Source organism: Salmo salar, chromosome 20 (assembly GCF_965601325.2).
Source record: "Salmo salar chromosome 20, fSalSal1, whole genome shotgun sequence".
In the NCBI taxonomy this organism is placed as follows: Eukaryota; Metazoa; Chordata; class Actinopteri; order Salmoniformes; family Salmonidae; genus Salmo; species Salmo salar.
This window is the reverse complement of record NC_138310.1, coordinates 6,167,184-6,187,278: the sequence shown is the minus strand read 5'-3', so window position 1 is coordinate 6,187,278 and position 20,095 is coordinate 6,167,184. Positions and strand designations below refer to the sequence as shown.

At 43.0% G+C, this 20,095-nt stretch overlaps 1 protein-coding gene across 4 annotated transcripts in view; it reads left to right on the top strand.

Annotated features, from left to right (window-relative positions):
* The first annotated feature begins 469 nt into the window (after nt 1–469).
* LOC106580188 (SH2B adapter protein 3) overlaps nt 470–20,095 on the top strand; it is a 58,132-nt gene continuing 38,506 nt past the window's right edge. The window contains exons 1-3 of one of the 4 annotated variants that reach the window (XM_014160985.3): nt 471–560; nt 16,663–16,755; nt 18,386–19,366. In XM_014160985.3, coding sequence (XP_014016460.2) covers nt 18,413–19,366 — 954 coding nt within the window. In that variant the 5' untranslated portion in view covers nt 471–560; nt 16,663–16,755; nt 18,386–18,412. Of the gene's footprint in view, nt 707–16,662; nt 16,756–16,800; nt 17,772–18,385; nt 19,367–20,095 lie in introns of those variants that run through there. The other 3 variants (XM_014160983.3, XM_014160986.3, XM_014160987.3) reach the window with 3 other exon arrangements.

Here is a 20,095-nt window from a genome sequence, read left to right as displayed (position 1 = left end):
GCCCATGGCCCCAGATTATCCGGCCCTGGATTTTTTCCATGGGTTTGACACAGACATAATTTTTGTTCTCTATTGAGTTTTCAGTGGAGGCTGGTGGTAGTAGCTATAGGAGGGCGGGCTCATTGTATTGGCTGGAATGGAATAAATTGAACGTTATCAAACACATCAAACATATGGATTTGTTTGACAATATTTTTGAATCCTTTCTATTTATTCCATTTCAGCCACCAGCCTCCTCTGAGTTAGATACTGATTATGCAATAGTAAATAAAATAATTATGTCACCAGCAATTATTTCACCAACAATTTATAATAATGGCCGAAATGTCATTAATGAATCGTTAAGAATTCACAATTAATTTCACCAACGTTTGTACTTTTTCTTTCTTTTAGGTCCGTACTTTTATTTTGAAGGTTTTGCCGTAACGTCACCCGGAACTGATCACCACGATATTGCTAATGTTGCTGGCGTCACACCAGTCAATTTCCTTCCTGAAAGTTTGTAGCCTGTTGCACGCATTCAAAATGAGAGAGAAAGCGACGGGCTTTTGGGCATGCAGGTACATTTTAAATACATATTTATTATTATTTACCGAGGTTGGTTTTAGTTATTATAAATGTTTCTCAACGCATTTGGGTTATGCTACGTCACATTTTTGGTACGTCGTCGTGCTACGTGTGCTCATCCAACAAAATAATAGAGAACGTAAGTATGTTGTCAAGAGCCGTGTCAAATTTGGTCTTGTTTCTGTAGTGCTCAAAACTCCAATCGTTAGAATAAGTGTCATAAAGAATATGGTGGCTTGCTTGTAGTTAGTTGTTCAGAAAGTAATTTCGGGAAAGGTTGATAACGAATTCCAAATGTTTTGTTGTTGTTGATAGCTATCTAGTATACTTTTCTGTATGACATTTAAAGAGCTGTCCTCTCCATCACTGAGGTGAGGACTGGTTGCCACTACTTTGGGTAGTTTCTCGCAAAGCATTTTGATAGCTAACTAGCAAACTTGTTCTCAGAAAGACAACCACGTTAGACCACGAACTGGATTTATTTAGTTAGTAAAACAGCCAACCTTGCTGAATGGTGATGTTTTTACTGAAACACAATACCACAAACATTACACCAGGGCACGTTCAGTGCAGTTCTGTAACGTTATAGTTATGTAGAACTCGCATCCCTCTGACATGTTGAATAAGGAATCATGTCTATTTGTAACATTTGCCTAATGAACATGTCGTTTGGGTAAATGGAAATGGTACTCTCTGAACTCCAGGGTCGCATTCAGAAGGGTGCAATGTAGTGAACTTTGCAGATAGACATGGAATTAAAAAAACTCAGCTGGCACAATTCTTACTTGTCATGCATACATGTTTGTTTGCTAGACATGCATTTTCTTCTACTTTATGTTTATCTGAACGCTCTACAAAATGTTGCCCTGTTGAACAAAATTTTGCAATGGTGAAACCTACTGAAGATAACCAAGCAGCACAAAATCGCCTACACCCATCCTCTGGTTGCTCAGAGGGTGGTTGTATACTGTGCTACTGCACAAGCTTGTCAATTTCTTAAAATAGGTCACTTGCTGCTTGGGGTCACATACAAAGATCAGTGACACGCAAAGATCACACTTGGTATCTGATCCAAACGTAATATCCCTTGGGTTGGCTTGGACTGGCTAATCGGCGTCCTCCCAAAAACTATGGATGGGCTAAGGCTGGATTTTCTCTCCACTAGAAGTAGACTCCTCCGTAGAGGTTCCACAATCTCTTTGTGAATTCACCACACTCTGCACAGAGGGCTCCACATGGAGATTCCGATGAAATGCAGAATTTGTAGCCCTAATTATGCAAGCAACAGTGATGTTTCACTAAGGAGAATGCTTGGTGGAGTGCAAACCCAAGGCGAGGTGATGCAAAAAAAAATAAAAAATAAAACTACAGTGGAATATGTTGTTTTACAGGGTTAGCCATAGAAGTACGGTGCCTCTTGAGCAAATGAGTTAAATGCCTTGCTCATCGATCGGTTTTTCACCTTTGTCGGCTCGGGAATTCGAAACCGTGACGTTTCGGGTTACTAGCCCAACACCCACTAGGCTATCAATGGTTGAATGCCACATCATCGACTGACAAATTTCTATAACATTATGCAGTTAGTTGGTACTTAAAATACCTATTTAGGTGTTGTAAGATTTGTATGGCGTCAGCAACGTTTAAGCATAGGAACCCCAGTCTTACCTAAACTCAAGTTGGAAAATGCTACACTTTGGATTGGTCATCTGATTGGTTGCCAGACCCACCAAACGTGAGCAAATATACAGTGCATTCGGAAAGTATTTACACCCCTTGACTTTTTCCACATTTTGTTACGTTACAGCCTTATTCTAAAATGCATTAAAACGTTTTTTACCTCATCAATCTACCGACAATACCCCATTAACGACTAAGCAAAAACAGGTTTTTAGAAATTTTAGCAACAAAAAAAGATAACATTTACATAAGTATTCAGACACTTTACTCAATACTTTGTTGAAGCACCTTTTAAGCTGCTGCTACTCTCTGTTTATTATCTATTCATAATTACTTTAATTCTACCTATATGTACATATTACCTCAATTACCTCAACTAATCGGTGCCCCTGCACATTGAGTCTGTACCGGTACCTTCTGTATATAACCTCGCTATTGTTATTTTACTGCTGCTCAGTAATTATTTGTTACTTTTGTTTTTTATTTTTTACTTATAATTTTTTTTCTTGACACTTATTTTTCTTAAAACGGCATTGTTGGTTAAGGGCTTGTAAGTAAGCATTTCAGTATAAGGTCTACAGTACACCTGTTGTACACTGGTCATCTCTTTATACCTGTCGCAAGACCCACTGGTTGATGCTTATTTATAAAACCCTCTTAGGCCTCACTCCCCCCTATCTGAGATATCTACTGCAGCCCTCATCCTCCACATACAACACCCGTTCTGCCAGTCACACTCTGTTAAAGGTTCCCAAAGCACACACATCCCTGGGTCGCTCCTCTTTTCAGTTCCCTGCAGCTCGCGACTGGAACGAGCTGCAACAAACACTCAAACTGGACAGTTTTATCTCAATCTCTTTATTCAAAGACTCAATCATGGACTCTCTCTTACTGACAGTTGTGGCTGCTTTGCGTGTTGTATTGTGTCTCTACCTTGTTGTGCTGTTGTCTGTGCCCAGTAATGTTTGTACCATGTTTTGTGCTGCTACCATGTTGTGTTTCTACCATGTTGTCATGTTGTTGCTCCCATGATGAGTTGTCATGTGTTGCTGGCATGCTATGTTGTTGTCTTAGGTCTCTCTTTATGTAGTGTTGTGTTGTCTCTCTTGTCATGATGTGTGTGTTGTCCTCATATATTTTTTTTAAATCCCAGCCCCGATCCCCGCAGGAGGCCTTCATTGTAAATAAGAATTTGTTCTTAACTGACTTGCCTAGTTAAATAACATAACATTTGGCGCATGTGACAAATACAAAATGTGATTTGATTTGAAGAGGTGGGCCTCTAAAATTAAAGATCAGTGGTCACACCCCTCCACACTTGGTATCTAATCCAAACTGAATATCCCTTGGGTTGGCTTGGACTGGCTAATCAGTGTTCTCTCAAAAACTATGGATGGGCTAAGGCTGGATTTGCACTCCACTAGAAGTAGACGACTCTGTAGAGTCTCCACAACCTCTTTGTGAATTCACTACTCACTGCACAGAGGGCTCCACATGGAGATTTCGATGCATGGCAGAATTTGTAGGCCTAATTATGCAAGCAACAGTGATGTTTCACTAAGGAGAACTCTTAGTGGATGCTTCACCTCACCAAGGCGAGGTGATGCAAAAAAGAAAAGTGGAAAGTGTTGTTTTACAGGGTCAGCCATAGAAGTACGGTGCCCCTTGAGCAAATGGGGGTTAAATGCCTTGCTCATCGACAGGTGTCGGTTCGGGAATTCAAAGAGGGGAACTTTTGGGTTACTGTCCCAACACCACTAGGCTACCAATGGTTGCATGCCACATCATCGACTGACGCATTTCTATAACATATTATGCAGTTAGCTGATACTTAAAATACCTATTTAGGTGTTGTAAAATCTGTCTGGCGTCAGCAACGTTTAAGCATAAGAGCCCCGATCTTAGCTAGAAAACTCAAGTTGGCAAATGCTACACTTTGGATTACATTTGGTCATCTGATTGGTTGAAGGTGAACTGACATGACGTGAATGTGGCATTAGGTGAACTGACCAGTTTTTTTTCTTCTACAGAATTCTACGTTAGCGCGACTCCTAATTTGAACTTGCTAGTTATTTAAGTGGCTGAATTAATAAGATGGACAGGGCATCATATTAATAATATGGACAGGGCATCGTATTGGATTAGCTTTCTGCAGTGTTTGAGAAGTCAATGTCCTTTGGATGAGTTCGTACAGCTTGATTCCCTCGTGTTTTTTTTCTTCTGTGGCTGCTCCTTCCCTCCCCCCTCTTCTCCAAGCAGAGCAGTATTTGTATCTATTAGGCCTATAGGCTACTCATCTGAAAGCTCACGCATTTCACTGTAGCCTAACCAATAACCTAAAGGTCAACATATTTCGTCTATGGCAATGTCGCTTAACTTGTAGTCTAGGCCAGGCTGCTTCATGTTTAACTATAGAATATCTGTAGGCCTACTTGAAGCACAATTCCTGCCTGCCTTTAGGCTTGTTGAGCAATTACAAAAAGCAATATCATCATATCCTATTTTTAGGTGAAGTTGATATTTTCTAAATAGCAACTGACATTGGCTTTATTCATTCTTGCTCACAGTTTACGCAAACTGAAGAAATGCAGAACTGACATATACGTTTCATACAAAATAACAAGAAAACAATTAACACATGGCAAACAACACAAACACTTAAATACATAATAGGCTACAGAGCATTTCTTCTCTTGATGGGCAAACTGTATTAAAGAAGATTCCAACAGATTTCAGCTACAGAGAACTCTTTAGCTTATTTTCTGTAATAATTTTCAGCACGGGACAGCTCCTGTAACGACAGTTAAGTTCCACTTTGTAACAAGTGCATCGTGTGTTTTTTTTTGGGAAATGGGTGTGACATCGTCAGACATTGACTATTAACGATGCATAGTAAAAAATAATGTGTAGAATAACACCCAAACATGCAAAGGAGGATATTGTACCTTTTGTGTACCTATTCAGGACATGTAACCATGAAGAGAATGACATTCATAATTATGAATTTCTGTATAGTACAGATCAGGGATCCATGATTTTGTTTAACTTTGCAATCAATGGATTTTGTTTTGAGTCTGTCATTCTGTTACCATGGAATTGCCCCACAACTAAAATAAAACAGTTGCGCTAATCAGTCAGTTGGTTAAACAAATGTAATGGTATTGGTGTCATGTCTCCTAAAACTGTGCATACCGTTTTTGATAAATATTTTTTTGTTTGTCTTATTTTAATTGCACCTGGCAACGGTGTCAGCGTGCACTGCGCCCGGCCCGCCACAGGAGTCACTAGTGCGCGATGGGACTTGGACATACCTGCCGGCCAAACCCTCCCTAACCCGGATGACACTGGGCCAATTGTGCGCCGCCCCATGGGTCTCCCAGGCGCGGCCGGCTGCGACAGAGCCTGGACTCGAACCCAGACATAGTGGCACAGCTAGCACTGCGATGCAGCGCCTTAGACCACTGCGCCACTCGGCAGGCGTACACCGTTAAACTTTCTTTGAGGTACAGTGCATTCGAAAAGTATTCAGACCCATTTTTCCACATTTTGTAACATTAGTCTTGTATTACATTTTAGAACATTATTTTATTCCTCAATTTACACACAATACCCCATAATGACAAAGCAAACACACGTTTGCCCATTTATTACAAATAAAAAAACTGACATACTTTATTTACATACACTACCGTTCAAAAGTTTGGGGTCACTTAGAAAGGAAAATCTGAAAAATAAGCTTTTTTGTGTGTATTGAACATTTCTGGGAACATTTTATTATAGCTCATGAAACATGGGACCAACACTTTACATGTTGCGTTTATATATTTTCGTTAAGTATACATAAGTATTCACACCCGAGTCAATACATCTTCGAATAACCTGTTGGCAGCAATCACAGCTACATTATATATACAAAAGTAGGCGGACACCCCTTCAAATTCGTGGATTTGGCTATTTCAGCCACACCTGTTGCTGACAGGTGTATAAATTCAAGCACACAACCATGCAATCTCTATAGACAAACATTGACAGTAGAATGGTCTTACTGAAGAGCTGTGAATTTAAACGTGGCACCGCCATAGGATGCCACCTTTCCAACAAGTCAGTTCGTCAAATTTCGGCCCTGCTAGAGCTGCCCCGGTCAACTGTAAGTGCTGTTATTGTGAAGTGGAAACGACTAGGGGTAACAACGGCTCAGCCACGAAATGGTAGGCCACACAAGCTCAGCACTCGGCGGTCCCGTTCTGTAAAGCGTGTAGCGCGTTAACATCGTCTGTCCTTGGTTGCAACACTCAATACCGAGTTCCAACCTACCTCTGGAAGCAACGTAAGCACAATAACTGTTTGTTGGGAGCTTCATGAAATAGACGAGCACCTGCACACAAGCCTTATATCACCATGCGCAATGCCAACCGTCAGCTGGACTGGTGTAAAGCTCGCTGCCATTGGACTCTGGAGCAGTGGAAATGCGTTCTCTGGAGTGATGTATCGCCCTACACCAATTGGCAGTCCAACGGAATAATCTGTGTTTGGCGGATGCCAGGGGAATGCTACCTGCCCAAATGCATAGTGCCAACTTTAAAGTTTGGTTGAGGAGGAATAATGGTCTGGGGCTGTTTTCATGGTTTGGGCTAGGACCCTTAGTTTCAGAGAGGGGAAATCTTAACGCTACAGCAAACAAAGACATCCTAGACGATTCTGTGCTGGGAAGGTCATTTCCTGTTTCTTCATGACAATGCCTGTGTGCACAAATAGAAATGGTTTGTTGAGATCTGTGTGGAAGAACTTGACTGGCCTGCACAGAGCACTGACCTCAACCCCATCAAACACCTTTTGGATGAATTGGAACGCCGACTGCGAGCCAGGCCTAATCGCCCAACCTCAATAATGCTCGTGGCTGAATGGAAGCAAGTGCCCCACAGCAATGTTCCAACATCTAGTGAAAAGCCTTCCCAGCAGAGTGGAGGTTGTTATAGCAGCAAAGGGGAACCAACTCCATATGAATTTCCCATGATTTTGGAATTGATGTTCAACAAGCAGGTGTCCACATACACTACATTAAGAAAAGTATGTTTCTTTTTGCATGTCTAAGAGCTTTGCACACCTGGATTGTATACTATTTGCCAATGATTCTTTAACTTCTTCAAGCCTTGTCAAATTGGATGTTGATCATTACTAGACAACCCTTTTCAAGTATTGCCATAGATTTTCAAGCAGACTTTACGTCAAAACTGTAACTCGGCCACCCAGGAACATTCACTGTCTTCTTGGTAAGCAACTCCAGTATAGATTTGGCATTGTGTTTTCGGCTATTGTCCTGCTGAAAAGTAAACTAATCTCCCAGTGTCTAGTGAAGCAAATTTTCCCTCTAGGATTTTGCCTGTGCTTAGCTCCATTCCGTTTCTTTTTTTTATCCTGGGAAAACTCTCCGGTCCAAAACAATTACAAGCATACCCATAACATGATGCAGCAACCACTATGCTTGAAAATATGAGTAATGTGTTGTATTGAGTATGCCCCAAACAACCATTTTTTTTATCAGGACAAAAAGTTAATTGCTTTGCCACATTTGTTTTCTTCGTTACTTTAGTGCCTTGTTGCAAACAGGATGCATGTTTTGGAATATTTGTATTCTGTACAGGCTTCATTCTTTTCACTCTGTCAATTAGGTTAGTATTGTGGAGTAACTACAATGTTGTTGTTAATCCATCCTCAGTTTTCTCCTATCACAGCCATTAAGGAGCATCGTGAAATCCCTGAACGGTTTCCTTCCTCTCCGACAACTGATTTAGGAAGGACATCTGTACCTTTTTGTAATGACTGGGTGTATTGATACACCATCTAAAGTGTAATTAATAATTTCACCATGCTCAAAGGGAGATTAAATGTCTGCTTTTTCTATTTTTACCATCTACCAATGGGTGTCCTTCTTTGCGAGGCATTGGAAAACCTCCCTGGTCTTCGCTGTTGAACCTGTGTTTGAAATTCACTGCTCGACCTGAGGGATCTTACAGATAATTGTGTGTGTGGGGGGTGCAGACATGAGGCAGTCATTAAAAAAGAATACAATATGTGACTTATGCACATTTTTACTCCTGAACTTATTTAGACTTGCCATAACAAAGTGATTGAATACTTATTGACTCAAGACATTTCAGCTTTTCATTTTTAATTTGTACAAAATGTAAAAAACATTAGTCTTTGACATTATGGGGTGTTGTATGTAGGCCAGTGACAAAACATCAGTTTAATCCATTATTAATTCTGTCTGTAACACAGCAAAATGTGGTAAAAGTCAAGGGGTGTGAATACTTTCGGAAGGCACTGAAGATATAGTATAGGCTACAAAATAAACATTCCAGTGACACTGACAGGCTGACCACACCGCTCACGTTGCAAAATAAATGTAGGAATCTATGTTATTCAATTATTGCACCCACACTGCTCGTACGTGTCAAGGAGCGTCTGCATTGCCAAGGGCTAAAATAGAAGTCATTCCTATTTCTGACGCAGATCGCGCTGCAAGTCCTGCCTCTCCCATCTCCTTATTGGTTTATAGAAGCAGGTACCCACGTGCCATCTCCTCATTGGTTATATCCACGTGGGTGATTGAAAGACGAACTGTGTTGCCGGTCGGTGTAGTAATACTATGAAGTTTAGATGCCAATCACCATATAAGTTCAAAGATGGAAAAAGCCTGGAAGGAGGAGAGATGACTAGAAATGATTCGGTTGACCGTTTTATGTGTGGATTAATTGTCGGAGTAGAGGACCTTGTGCATTTCAGGTAAGATAACAACTCAATGTTTATATCCCAGGACAAATTAGCTAGCAACAGCAAGCTAGCGAAATAGGACAAATTAGCTAGCAAGTGCAAGCTAACTAGCTAAATTGCCATAAATGTTTAATGCTTTTCAACCTGTCCCCAAATGAATGTCGTTCAGAGTTTGTTTTGATATTTTAACCTGCGTGTAGTGATCGCGTTTGGCGTAGGGGGACAAAATAAATGTATGCACGATGGCGCACATGCGCAGCCGGTTTGGGTTCCGTGTGACTCACCCAATGATAAAGATGAAGCATAGGCTACTCACCGGTGATGGCCGATGTGCTTGTGCCAATATCTCAAGATAAGGTACTTTGAAAAACAGTGCTGAGAATGTTTGTTTGTTTTTGATTAGTGTTCTCTTTTCAGCAGTAGGCATTTGCTTTCCAAATGGTAGGCCTATGTTTTTCTTGCGATTGTATTTAGAAATTTGTGAAAGGCAAACTAACAGCTGCAATCAACAATAAAAATATAATCCCTAGATGGCAGTTCCCATTCAAATCAGGTCTGGTAGCCATTGCTAGTGTACCCATGAGTTTAACAGTCAGTGTCAGGGTTAGAGGTTCCAAAATCCTTCTATGGATTATACAGTTGAAGTTTACATACACCTTAGCCAAGTACATTTTAAACTCAGTTTTTCACAATTCCTGACATTTAATCCTAGTAAAAATTCCCTGTTTTAGGTCAGTTAGGGTCACCACATTATTTTAAGAATGTGAAATGTCAGAATAATAGAGGGCACGATTTATTTCAGCTTTTATTTCTTTCATAACATTCCCAGTGGGTCAGAAGTTTACATACACTTAATTAGTATTTGGTAGCATTGCCTTTTTAAATTGTTTAACTTGGGTCAAACGTTTCGGGTAGCCTTCCACAATCTTCCCACAATAAGTTGGTTGAATTTTGGCCCATTCCTCCTGACAGAGCTGGTGTAACTGAGTCAGGTTTGTAGACCTTGTTTGCACACGCTTTTTCAGTTCTGCCCACAAATTTTCTATTAGATTGAGGTCAAGGCTTTGTGATGGCCACTCCAATACTTTTACTTTGTTGTCCTTAAGCCATTTTGCCACAACTTTGGAAGTATGCTTGGGGTCATTGTCCATTTGGAAGACCCATTAGCAACCAGGCTTTACCTTCCTGACTGATGTCTTGAAATGTTTCTTCAATATATCCACTTAATTTTCCTGCCTCATGATGCCATCTATTTTGTGAAGTGCACCAGTCCCTCCTGCAGCAAAGCACCCCCACAACATGATGCTGCCACCCCTGTGCTTCACGGTTGGGATGGTGTTCTTCGGCTTGCAAGCCTCCCCCTTTTTCCTCCAAACATAACGTTGGTCATTATGGCCAAACAGTTCTATTTTTGTTTCATCAGACCAGAGGACATTTCTCCAAAAAGTACGATCTTTGTCCCCATGTGCAGTTGCAAACCGTAGTCTGGTTTTTTTATGGTAGTTTTGGAGCAGTGGCTTCTTCCTTGCTGAGCGGCCTTTCAGGTTATGTCGATATAGGATTTGTTTTACTGTGGATATAGATACTTTTGTACCTGTTTCCTCCAGCATCTTTAGAAGGTCCTTTGCTGCTGTTCTGGGATTGATTTGCACATTTTGCACCAAAGTACGTTAATCTCGCGTCTCCTCCTCCTCGCGTTTCCTTCCTGAGCGGTATGACGGCTGCGTGGTCCCATGGTATTTATACTTGCGTACTATTGTTTGTACAGAATAACGTGGTACCTTCAGGCGTTTGGAAATTGCTCCCAAGGATGACCCAGAATTTTTTTTTCTGCGGTCTTGGCTGATTTCTTTTGATTTTCCTATGATGTCAAGCAAAGATGTACTGAGTACGAAGGTAAGCCTTGAAACGCATCCACAGGTACACCTCCAATTGACTCAAATGATGTCAATTAGCCTATCAGAATCTTCTAAAGCCATGACATTTTCTGATATGTTCTAAGCTGTTTAAAGGCACAGCCAATTTAGTGTATGTAAACTTCTGACCCACTGGAATTGTGATACAGTTAAATAATCTGTCTGTAAACAATAGTTGAAAAAATTACTTGTGTCATGCACAAAGTAGATGTCCTAACCGACTTGCCCAAACTATAGTTTGTTAACAAGAAATTTGTGGAGTGGTTGAAAAACGAGTTTTAATGACTCCAACCTAAGTGTATGCAAACTTCCGACTTCAACTGTATCTATGGCCACAATGCATCAAGCTGTTCTATATAAGGTGCGAGTGCTTCCCAAATTGCGGTCTTCCCGACTTTAAGTGCTTGTTATAAAACTTAATCCACAGCCAGTTTTTGAGAAACTATTGATCCTTTGTGGTTAAATTGTGCTCTCTGGTGTAGTCATTTGAATTATGTTATTTCTTTCTGTTTAGACAGGAGTAATATAATTTTGTGGGAAATATTTTTTGGTCTAATTTTGCCCAAATTATTTTAATTTATCATGGGCCCCAGCACCCCGACTTCACGCTGCTATGGGTAAATCAATTTTAATTCTATCACTTTTTGATTTGAACGAAACCATCAGTACCTATTTGCCCGTTGTAGAAGTGCTCAGAAAGTGACTTTTTGGACCTGAATGCCAGAACATTCGAGGTCCTCAATGTTGACCCATGTTGCATACCCCACTGTACTATGAGACATCCATATATTCATCACTGGAAAAGATAGAGTTGATATCATTTAAAAGCTTACAAACAGGGTTGTCATACTATTATACATTGCTCAAAAAAAATAAAGGGAACACTTAAACAACACAATGTAACTCCAAGTCAATCACACTTCTGTGAAATCAAACTGTCCACTTAGGAAGCAACACTGATTGACAATACATTTCACATGCTGTTGTGCAAATGGAATAGACAACAGGTGGAAATTATAGGCAATTAGCAAGACACCCCCAATAAAGGAGTGGTTCTGCAGGTGGTGACCACAGACCACATCTCAGTTCCTATGCTTCCTGGCTGATGTTTTGCTCACTTTTGAATGCTGGCGGTGCTTTCATTCTAGTGGTAGCATGAGACGGAGTCTACAACCCACACAAGTGGCTCAGGTAGTGCAGCTTATCCAGGATGGCACATCAATGCGAGCTGTGACAAGAAGGTTTGCTGTGTCTGTCAGCGTAGTGTGCAGAGCATGGAGGCGCTACCAGGAGACAGGCCAGTACATCAGGAGACGTGGAGGAGGCCGTAGGAGGGCAACAACCCAGCAGCAGGACCGCTACCTCCACCTTTGTGCAAGGAGGAGCACTGCCAGAGCCCTGCAAAATGACCTCCAGCATGCCACAAATGTGCATGTGTCTGCTCAAACGGTCAGAAACAGACTCCATGAGGGTGGTATGAGGGCCCAACGTCCACAGGTGGGGGTTGTGCTTACAGCCCAACACCGTGCAGGACGTTTGGCATTTGCCAGAGAACACCAAGATTGGCAAATTCGCCACTGGCGCCTTGTGCTCTTCACAGATTAAAGCAGGTTCACACTGAGCACGTGACAGACGTGACAGAGTCTGGAGACGCCGTGGAGAACGTTCTGCTGCCTGCAACATCCTCCAGCATGACCGGTTTGGCGGTGGGTCAGTCATGGTGTGGGGTGGCAAATCTTTGGGGGGCTGCACAGCCCTCCATGTGCTCGCCAGAGGTAGCCTGACTGCCATTAGGTACCGAGATGAGATCCTCAGACCCCTTGTGAGACCATATGCTGGTGCGGTTGGCCCTGGGTTCCTCCTAATGCAAGACAATGCTAGACCTCATGTGGCTGGAGTGTGTCAGCAGTTCCTGCAAGAGGAAGGCATTGACGCTATGGACTGGCCCGCCCATTCCCCAGACCTGAATCCAATTGAGCACATCTGGGACATCATGTCTCGCTCCATCCACCAATGCCACGTTGCACCACAGACTGTCCAGGAGCATGCCCAGGCGTTGTAGGGAGGTCATACAGGCACGTGGAGGCCACACACACTACTGAGCCTCATTCTGACTTGTTTTAAGGACATTACATCAAAGTTGGATCAGCCTGTAGTGTGGTTTTCCACTGAGTGTGACTCCAAATCCAGACCTCCATGGGTTGATAGATTGGATTGCCATTGATTATTTTTGCGTGATTTTTGTTGTCAGCACATTCAACTATGTAAAGAAAAAAGTATTTAAGAAGATTATTTCATTCATTCAGATCTAGGATGTGTTATTTTAGTGTTCCCTTAAATTTTTTGAGCAATGTATAATTCTCTGCATAAAAATGTTTTTAATAAAAAGTATGTAATTTGTTTACCCTTTTAAAACGTCAATTAGTGCCTATTTTACATCATCTAAGGTGCTCATGTTTAATAAATGTAAAAAATTTCAACATTATAGATGGTTGGAGGGCCACACTTGGGATAATGTTTTATTGAATGGAATATCTGTTTTTAAATTATACTGTCAATCCTCCGTAGGAAACCTATGGAAATATAGATAATAGAATATACATGACAATTTGACATGACATTGAATTGTAGGTGGACCGGCAGTCATCTTTGTTTTAGTAATTAGAAGTAAAAATGTACATTTAAATATCAATGGTGATATCAAGATAATCCATCCACCTGACAGGTGTGGCATATCAAGAAGCTGATTAAACAGCATGATCATTACACAGGTACACCTTGTGCTGGGGACAGTGAAAGACCACTCTAAAATGTGCAGTTTTTGTCATGAAATATCACAGATTTCAAGTTTTAAGGGAGTGTGCAATTGGCATGCTGACTGTTGGAATGTAATTGTCAGATAATTGAATGTTAATTTCTCATTATGGAGAATTTGGCAGTACGTCCAACTGTTCGCACAACCGCAGACCAAGTGTAACCACGTCAGCCCAGGACCTCTACATCCGGCTTCTTCACCTGCGGGATCATCTGAGACCAGCCACCCTGACTGATGAAACTGTGGGTTTGCACAACCAAATAATTTCTGCACAAACTGTCAGAAACCGTCTCAGGGAAGCTCATCTTCCTGCTTGTCGTCTTCACCAGGGTCTTGACCTGTCTGCAGTTTGGCGTCATATCCAATTTCAGTGGGCAAATGCTCACCTTTGATGGCCACTGGCACGCTGGAGAAGTGTGCTCTTCAGGGATTAATCCCGGTTTCATCTGTACTGGGCAGATGGCAGACAGCATGTATGCCGTCGTGTGGGCCAACGATTTGCTGATGTCAATGTGGTGAACAGAGTGCCCCATGGATGCGCTGGGGTTATGGGCAGGCATAAGCAATAGGCAATGAACAAATTGCATTTTATCGATGGCAATTTGAATGCAGAGATACTGTGGCGAGTGAGTCCCATTGAGTCCCATTGTTGTGCCATTCATCCGCCGCCATCACCTCATGTTTCACAAAGATAATGCACGGCCCCATGTCGCAAGGATCTGTACACAATTCCTGGAAGCTGAAAATGTCCCAGTTCTTCCATGGTCTGCATACTCACCAGACATGTCACCCATTTAAGCATGTTTTAGATGCTCTACAGCGCGTTCCAGTTCCCGACAATATTCAGCAACTTCACACAGCGATTGAAAAGGAGTGGGATAACATTCCACAGGCCACAATCAACAGCCAGATCAACTATATGCGAAGGAGATGTGTCGCGCTGCATGAGACAAATGGTGGTCACACCAGATACTGACTGGTTTTCTTATCCACGCCCCTACTTTTTTTAAAGCTATCTGTGACCAACAGGTGCATATCTGTATTCCCTGTAATGTGAAATCCATAGATTAGGGCTTAATTTAGTTATTTCAATTGACTGATTTCCTTATGAACTGTAACTCGGTAAAATCTTTGAAATTGTTGCATGTTGCGTTTTATTTTGTTTGTTTATTTCAGTGTAAATCCAAGAAATTGTTTGTGTTCCTTCTGTGCGTCTAAAGTATAGCTACATTGTGTTGGGCTGAGCTTGCATTGTTGTGCGTAAAGCATGTTGAAAGACTGGGGATTAAAACAAAGGGTAGACTTTATGGCTCCTCTGCCAAAGAGGAATCAACTATAAAGGTAATGTACCCAGAAGCTACTAGAGAGGTAAAGAAAATATCTAGTTGCCAATACAATATACTCCACTAGTAGTCTATACTATAATTTGTGACCACTTTAGATTATTTCTTTGTATGGACAAGGAGTTGACACAGAGAACTGAACACGTATCCCATCCCTTTCCCACATAGCCTACACCAATATGATGTCGTTGCTGTATGTGGACTTCAAGCTGGCTGGTGTGCACTTCAGCTTCCTCTCTGGCTCAGGGTATTGAACTGGTATGGGAGCTGGCTCCCACAGTTTCCAGGCTAGTCTAGGGGTAGGGTTTCTGTTGGAGCTGGTTGCCAGGCCCGGGCAGGGCAGGGTTTCCTGTTCCTGAGATTGCTGCCCAAGCAGAACTGGCCGCTAGAGCTATCTTTTGTCTCAGTGAGTCTGCCACCTGGGTTCGTTCCCTCCCTCCCTCAGAGACCCAGGCCAAAATGTGGCGTTTACATAGTTCTCTGTGTTCCCAGTTTGTCAGTGTTTTCTTCTTTCCTGAAAACCCCTTGTATTCAAACACCAAACCAGTGCAATATGGAGAAGCGACAACAGAATTTTGGATTGGATTCAAGTTATCGTGTGATAACAGGGGATTGGTTACGTTAACAGTTACTTATGTAGCCTAAGAATAGAGGGGGGGGGGGGGGGGGAGTTCTCTTGCTAAGCCTTAGTGAAACAGTCAACTTTATCTCTGTGTCACAGTATGTTCAAGGTGAGTGTTTGTCATCTGCCTGGGATAAACTCCTTACTGGGCCCACTGCAGCAGGCTTGAGGATGTAAACAAGTCAGTGAGGTCTCTTTTGTCTTCTCCATGCCCTAAAGTAACCGCCGTTCCCACCGGGGCGAACAAGAAACACTGTGTAGTGTGTGTGTGTGTGTGTGTGTGTGTGTGTGTGTGTGTGTGTGTGTGTGTGTGTGTGTGTGAGAGCACAGATATGACCTCCGATATCTAAATAGGTTCACCCTGCAAGAGGGCATCCACTAGGGCTGATAATATCACATGATGACACTACTGTGTATGTGTAGGGTTGTCTCTGCTCTGCCTCTAGTAAAACATGATGGCACAGTGAGTATGGACTGTTGGTGACCCAGAGAGGAGGGTTTGGGTAGTGTCACTGGGCTCAGCCGTGTGCCCAAAGAGAATGCGGAGGACTGAGACGGCCAGGGCAAGGCAGGCACACTGGAGGAGAGGACGTGTGTGTTGCAGTGCTGGAGGCTGCTGAGTCATGACTGAGCTGGCTTCGCTGATAGAAACAGTGATCTAGGGGCCCGCGACAGGGGTGGGAGTGCCAGCGGGAGCATGCATACAGGGTTTTGGGGTGGGGAGGAAGGGTAGTGGGGCATTGATGGTTGGTGACACAATATATCTGGATGCTACCTATGCCTCTGACACACATTAAAGTGACATCTCAGACTCCTATACGGTATATAAAAAAAACATGGTTTGTTAGTGAGCCGAAACAGAAAAAAGTGGGGCACTCAGTCAAATTTAGGTTAGAGATTTCAGTCCAAGAGACCGCACTTTTTTTTTTCTTTTTTTCCTCCATGCAGGGCTGGGCCACTCCCCCTGATTCTGTGGTTTCTGTGATCTGTTGAGAAAGGTTCGCCCCCACTTCCTCTAGTAGACCTTATTCTGCTGCAAAGGTATGTAATGAGGAAATGATTGTTTAATACACCATGAAAGTGCGTAACTCCAGCATTGGGTTGTGTTGCTTTTTGATGTTGGGAGCCATGTTGAAAAACAAACCCTAGTCAGAGATTCTTTTGAAAAAAATTCCGTTCTCAGAAGGGTCATTGAATGTCTCTATTTTGGGGAGATGGATGCATCAGTCCATTGACCCATTACTTAAAGGAAGCATCCAGTTATTTGTTTAATTTCCTTATTCCTGTTAAAATGTGTATGAGCGTAGAAAGCTGAGGTTTGATCAATGCACCCATTGGTAAGGCATCTCATTTGATTAAAAAAATTCCACAGCATTTGACCTTTTTGTTTTTTGAAGGCAGTTGGAGACTTTGACGTTAGACTTTGACTATTTCCACAAAGGCAATGAATTTTGGCTAAAACCGTTATCACAATTAAGCTCAGAATATTGGCGTTTCACAGGCCTTGGTCTTCGGTCTAGAGGGAGGGAGAGGCCACAGATGACTGCCTAGTGTGTGTGTGTGTGTGTGTGTGTATTGGCAACAGTAGTCCACAACATGGGCTCTCATCTTGAAAAAGGAGAAGCCTCAGCTGTTTGCGGCATCCATTGAGAAATGCTAAAGCCAACTTCCTCTATCTGCCCTTCATTCACTGTCACATTACTGTATTGGCTCCATTCATGTGGCCTTCTTCCTCTGTAAAGCATATGAAACTGATTTGGACTTAATCTAATCAGGTTTTATTGCCCCGCCATTTTAGTAACTCAGGTTTATTTTTTTATTTAACTAGGCAAGTCAGTTAAGAACAAATTCTTATTTAAAATGACGGCCTACACCGGCCAAACCCGGACGACACTGGGCCAATTGTGCGCCGCCCTATGGGACTCCCAATCACGGCCGGTTGTGATACAGCCTGGAATCGAACCAGGGTGTCTGTAGTGACCCCTTTAGCACTGAGATGCAGTGCCTTAGACCGCTGCGCCACTCGGGAGTTGAGGTGTAATGAAGTTGTTCTCAAGGTAGGCTAGCAGGATACCTTTTCCTTATTATTGTGCTTGCCCTCTCACCCTCTTTATTATTTGCATTTCAATGGCCATAGAAGTAAATAGACTTACTTTGCTACAACAATTATTTCAAGGATATATGCTTTTATAGTTTATGACTGAGGCTACTACAATCATCTAGTAACTTTTTCCTCTGGTTGCTCTTCAGATTTATCAGAATCTTCTTTATAAGTGTGTGTGTGTGTGTGTGTGTGTGTGTGTGTGTGTGTGTGTGTGTGTTTTCCCAATGAATCAAATGACATTTTTGGGTGCAGCAGATACTTAATCTGTAAATAAATATAATTTGTTTTAAATTAGTTTTATGGTATGTCAAATCAGAAATCTGCTCTCCTTTTCCAAATGTCCAACTACGTGTTGTGTTTCATACTCTTCCCTTAGACTTCCAAAGGTCTTGGATTTTGGGTGCACCAGAGGTCCTTAATGATAATTGAAGGTTTTAAGTTTGATTGAATAGGCCTTGGATCTGTATCAATAGATATTTTTCAAATGTAAGTGAATGTATTAAAATGGCCCCTATTAATAATACATCTCTTCCCTCCCCTGTCCCCCCAACACCTTTTAATTTGTAGTGATTCTCAGCTGTGCTGGTTACTGCAATGAATGGTGACACTATCCATCAGGCGACAACCACAGCTTCCGTTGCAGCACCGTGTGGCTGGAGGGAATTCTGCGAGTTGCATGCCATAGCCACGGCCCGGAAACTAGCCAACCACTACCGTAACTTTGCCAGGGAGCGGCCAGAGCATGATGTCATCCCACCGGACAGCTTCTCCAAGCAGTTCAGCGAGCTGTTCCAGCAGCACTTCCACAGCGAGGTGGCCGAAAAGATCCCTGCATCGGCCCCTTCGCCCATGATGGGCCAGCTCCACATCACCTCCTCTGGGGTGCTGGACTACCGGGAGGCGGGCCAGCCTGGCGCCCCGGCCCTGTTCACCGTGCTGGACCCAAAGCCGAAGCACGTGGTGATGGAGCAGCCCCTCCAGTGCTCATCAGCCAGCCTGGGGGTGAGAGCTCGAGCTCCCGTCCGGAGCCACAGCCAGGAGGAGGTGTCTGTGTCGGAGCGGCGGCCTGTGTCTGAATGGTACACCCCCACCTCACCCTCCTCCGCTGCTGCTGATGTCACACACTTCTCTGTCAGCCAGATTAGGCAGAGCGTGCGCTGTCTTCTTAAGGAGCCCCTGCCGCCACCTCAGGACCTGCTGTTGAGCGGGTCGGGGGACAGGGGAACAGGAGGGACACTGGACGAAGTGACGGCCTTATCGTTGTCAGCGCTGACTGTGAACCCCTCCCCCGAGACCACTGCCTCTGCCTCGTCCATGGCGGCCCACCTCCTAGACCGTCTGGCCAGCAGGTTTGGCAGTAGGCAGAGTGTGAAGCGCAGGCCGCAGGCTGCGGGCAGCTGCAAAGAGGGGCAGCTGAGGTACCTGGTGGTTGACGACACTATCTCGGACACGCAGCATCGCTGGGAGCGCTGCCGCCTACTGGTGAGGAAGATCAGAGACGGCCTAGCAGGAGAGAGGTTCCAGCTGGAGCTCTATGACCCCCCCAAGGTAAAGCCCCCTGGTCCCAGCTGCTGAACTGGGCTCTCCCCTTCTACTATCACATTCATCTGGCTCTTTCTGATGGGGTTTTATTTCATTAAACTGGGCTTCACCTATTATTGGCAATTGCTGCTGCAGGAGCTCTGATAATTTGGAAGTGACGTTTAGGTTGCTCAACCTAAACTGGCTGTCAAATACAGGTGATCTAAAGCTTGACATAAACGTTTCAGTTCAGCTGGCATCTTCCTTCTCTGGGCAGTAACCATATTGGGCTCTCGTCGAGTGTTAACTTTGTAACTGCAATAGATGTAGTACCCATAGAGACACACATTAAGCACATTGCTTATATTTACAACAGGAGTATAGCCTACCTAGCTGGCATGAAAATAAACCACGGGGAAAAGTGTCCTCCATACGCTATTTAAGTGCATAGATGACATCCCGCTGACCCGGTTTCGATACAGGTGCATGATAATGGTCCATTCTAAATCAAAACAACTTTCACACATAAACTCAGCAAAAAAAGAAACGCCCTCTCACTGTCAACTGCGTTTATTTTCAGCAAACTTAACATGTGTAAATATTTGTTTGACCATAATAAGATTCAAAAACTGAGACATAAACTGAACAAGTTCCACAGAGACGTGACTAACAGAAATTGAATAATGTGTCCCTGAATAAAGGGGGGGTCAAAATCAAAAGTAAGTCAGTATCTGGTGTGGCTACATTAAGTACTAC